The sequence below is a fragment of the Octodon degus genome, unplaced genomic scaffold, assembly GCF_000260255.1.
Source record: "Octodon degus isolate 3935 unplaced genomic scaffold, OctDeg1.0 scaffold00116, whole genome shotgun sequence".
Lineage (NCBI taxonomy): Eukaryota > Metazoa > Chordata > Mammalia > Rodentia > Octodontidae > Octodon > Octodon degus.
The window spans coordinates 5,747,891-5,750,103 of NW_004524692.1; the positions used below are offsets into that span (position 1 = coordinate 5,747,891).

The 2,213-nt window shown below is 44.1% G+C and overlaps 1 protein-coding gene across 1 annotated transcript in view; it reads left to right on the forward strand.

Moving 5' to 3' along the window:
- Positions 1–2,213, forward strand: part of Pfdn2 (prefoldin subunit 2) — an 11,336-nt gene that overhangs the window by 7,377 nt on the left and 1,746 nt on the right. The window contains exons 2-3 of the mRNA XM_004639975.2: positions 1,900–1,988; positions 2,090–2,209. Coding sequence (XP_004640032.2) covers positions 1,900–1,988; positions 2,090–2,209 — 209 coding nt within the window. The remainder of the gene's footprint in view (positions 1–1,899; positions 1,989–2,089; positions 2,210–2,213) is intronic.

Genomic DNA, 2,213 nt, shown 5'->3' on the forward strand with positions numbered 1-2,213 from the left:
TCTAATAAATAAAAAAAAATAATAATAAATTAAAAAAAAAAATGCCTGCTTAGGCAGACACATGGGTTGGGAGTTCAATCCCTGGAGAACGCTGGCAGGGTGATTGAGATTGGGCATGGTGGCGTGTACCTGTAATCCCAGCACTTGGGAGGCTCTAAACAAGAGGATCACTATGAGTCCGATCTATGTAGTGACACCCTATAGACCCTGTACTAAATACATTTAAAAAATAAAAATAGATTAGGATGAGGGGCTGGAAGATGGGAAAGGGAATAAGTTGCTGGAATGACAAGTTCTTGGTCAACTGTTTTTATTTTTCCCATTTGGTTTTATGAGACAGGGTCCCACTGTGTAGTTCAGGCTGGTCTAGACTTCACTATGCAGCCCAGGCTGTCCTTCAACTTATCCTCCTTTTTCAGCCTCTTGAGTGCTGGGACTATAGGCATGTGCCACCATGCCTGGCTCTTTGTCAGGTATCACTACTTGGTTTATTGGGCAGTAGAAGGGATATAAGAATGGTATAGGTCAGTTATTTGGATTATATTAGCTGAATGTGAACCTTGCAGAGCATGAGCTGGAGATATGAGCCCTGGGAAAGGGAAGATAGGCTCAGGATGATGGCATATGTACCTATACCTATAGTCCCAGCACCTGGGAAGTTGAGGTAGGAGGATCACATGAGTTCGAAGCCAGTCTAGACTACATCTGAAGACCCTGCCCTTTTTTTTTTTTTTTAAAGATAGGGTCTTGCCATGTAGTTCAGGTTGGTCTTGAACTCAAAGTACCCTCTCATCTCAGCCTCAAATTGAATTCATGAATGAATGAATGAGAATTGGTTGATCATTGGTACTAGAGCAATGTTTCTGAGTGAGGCTGGAGCTCTGGCAAATGAAAACAAGGGATTTTGCAGGGGTTTGCATGGAAGTGTCTAGGGGGGGCACCTCTGGATTTGTGGAGTCCATGAGAGTAACTACTTCTTATAGAGCTGTTCCATGCTCTTTGGTTGACATAATACGATGCCTTGTAAGTATTGTTATGCACATTTTCTAGGTAAGAAAACTAAGGCTCACAGAGGATTATGCATTGGTTCTTAGTTTTGGCTGCCTATTAAAAATATGTGGGGGGACTGGGGAGATGGCTCAGTGGAATAAGCACTTCCCTGGCAAGTGCAAGGATCTGAGTTCAGTCCCAGGTTCCACCAAAAAAATTAAAAAAAAAAAAAATAAAGTACCCATTGTTTCTACTATAGTTACCTCTTTGGGGCTGGGGAGATGGCTCAGTAGAATAAGCGCTTGACTGGCAAACGCAAGGATCTGAGTTCAATCCACGTTTCTGCCCGAAAAAAAAAAAAATGTGGGAAGCCAGGTATGGTGATGCATGCTTATTATTCCAGCTAGGCAGGAGGATCACCAGGAGTATAAGACCATCCTTGGCTATATAGTGAGTTCAAGGCCAGCCTGAACTACATAGGCAGGCCTTGCTTATAAAACAAAAACTGAAAAACAGATTCTCCAGTACCTCTCCACCCCATCCATTTGTTTTGTTTTGTTTGCATTGCTGGAATTTGGATTCCAGGCCTTTTGCATGCAAGGCAAGTGCTGTGCAACTGAGCTACATACCAGCCCTGTATGAGAAATGTTTTTCTCACCAAATTGTAAGCTACAGGAAGTCAGAGGCCAAATCTATTACATTACATTCACTGGTGCCTAACAGATCTCTCAGTAAGTGGCTACTATGGAATGCAGTTCTATGTTGACCTAAGAAATTACAAGCTTGTGTCCAGCCCCATTTCCAAAGTAGGTGTCCCCTGCTGCAGCTTTGTGAAACTTGCCACCCTACTTACTATCTTTAATGTCATTTCTATTTGTCTTGTCTCTCATCTCTTCTTTTCTATCTAAGGTAATTGCTGGCTTCAACCGCCTTCGGCAAGAACAGCGGGGCCTGGCATCTAAAGCCGCTGAGCTGGAGATGGAATTGAATGAGCACAGGTGAGAAAGTCAGAGTAGAACGGGTGGGTGGGTCATTTCGTAACAGAGGCATGCAGTAAGGGTAGGGGTGACATCTGAGGCCCTGCCTTGTCCTTCTGCAGCCTAGTGATCGACACACTGAAAGAGGTAGATGAGACTCGCAAGTGCTTCCGCATGGTTGGAGGTGTGCTTGTGGAGCGGACTGTCAAAGAGGTGCTGCCCGCCTTGGAGAATAACAAGGAGCAG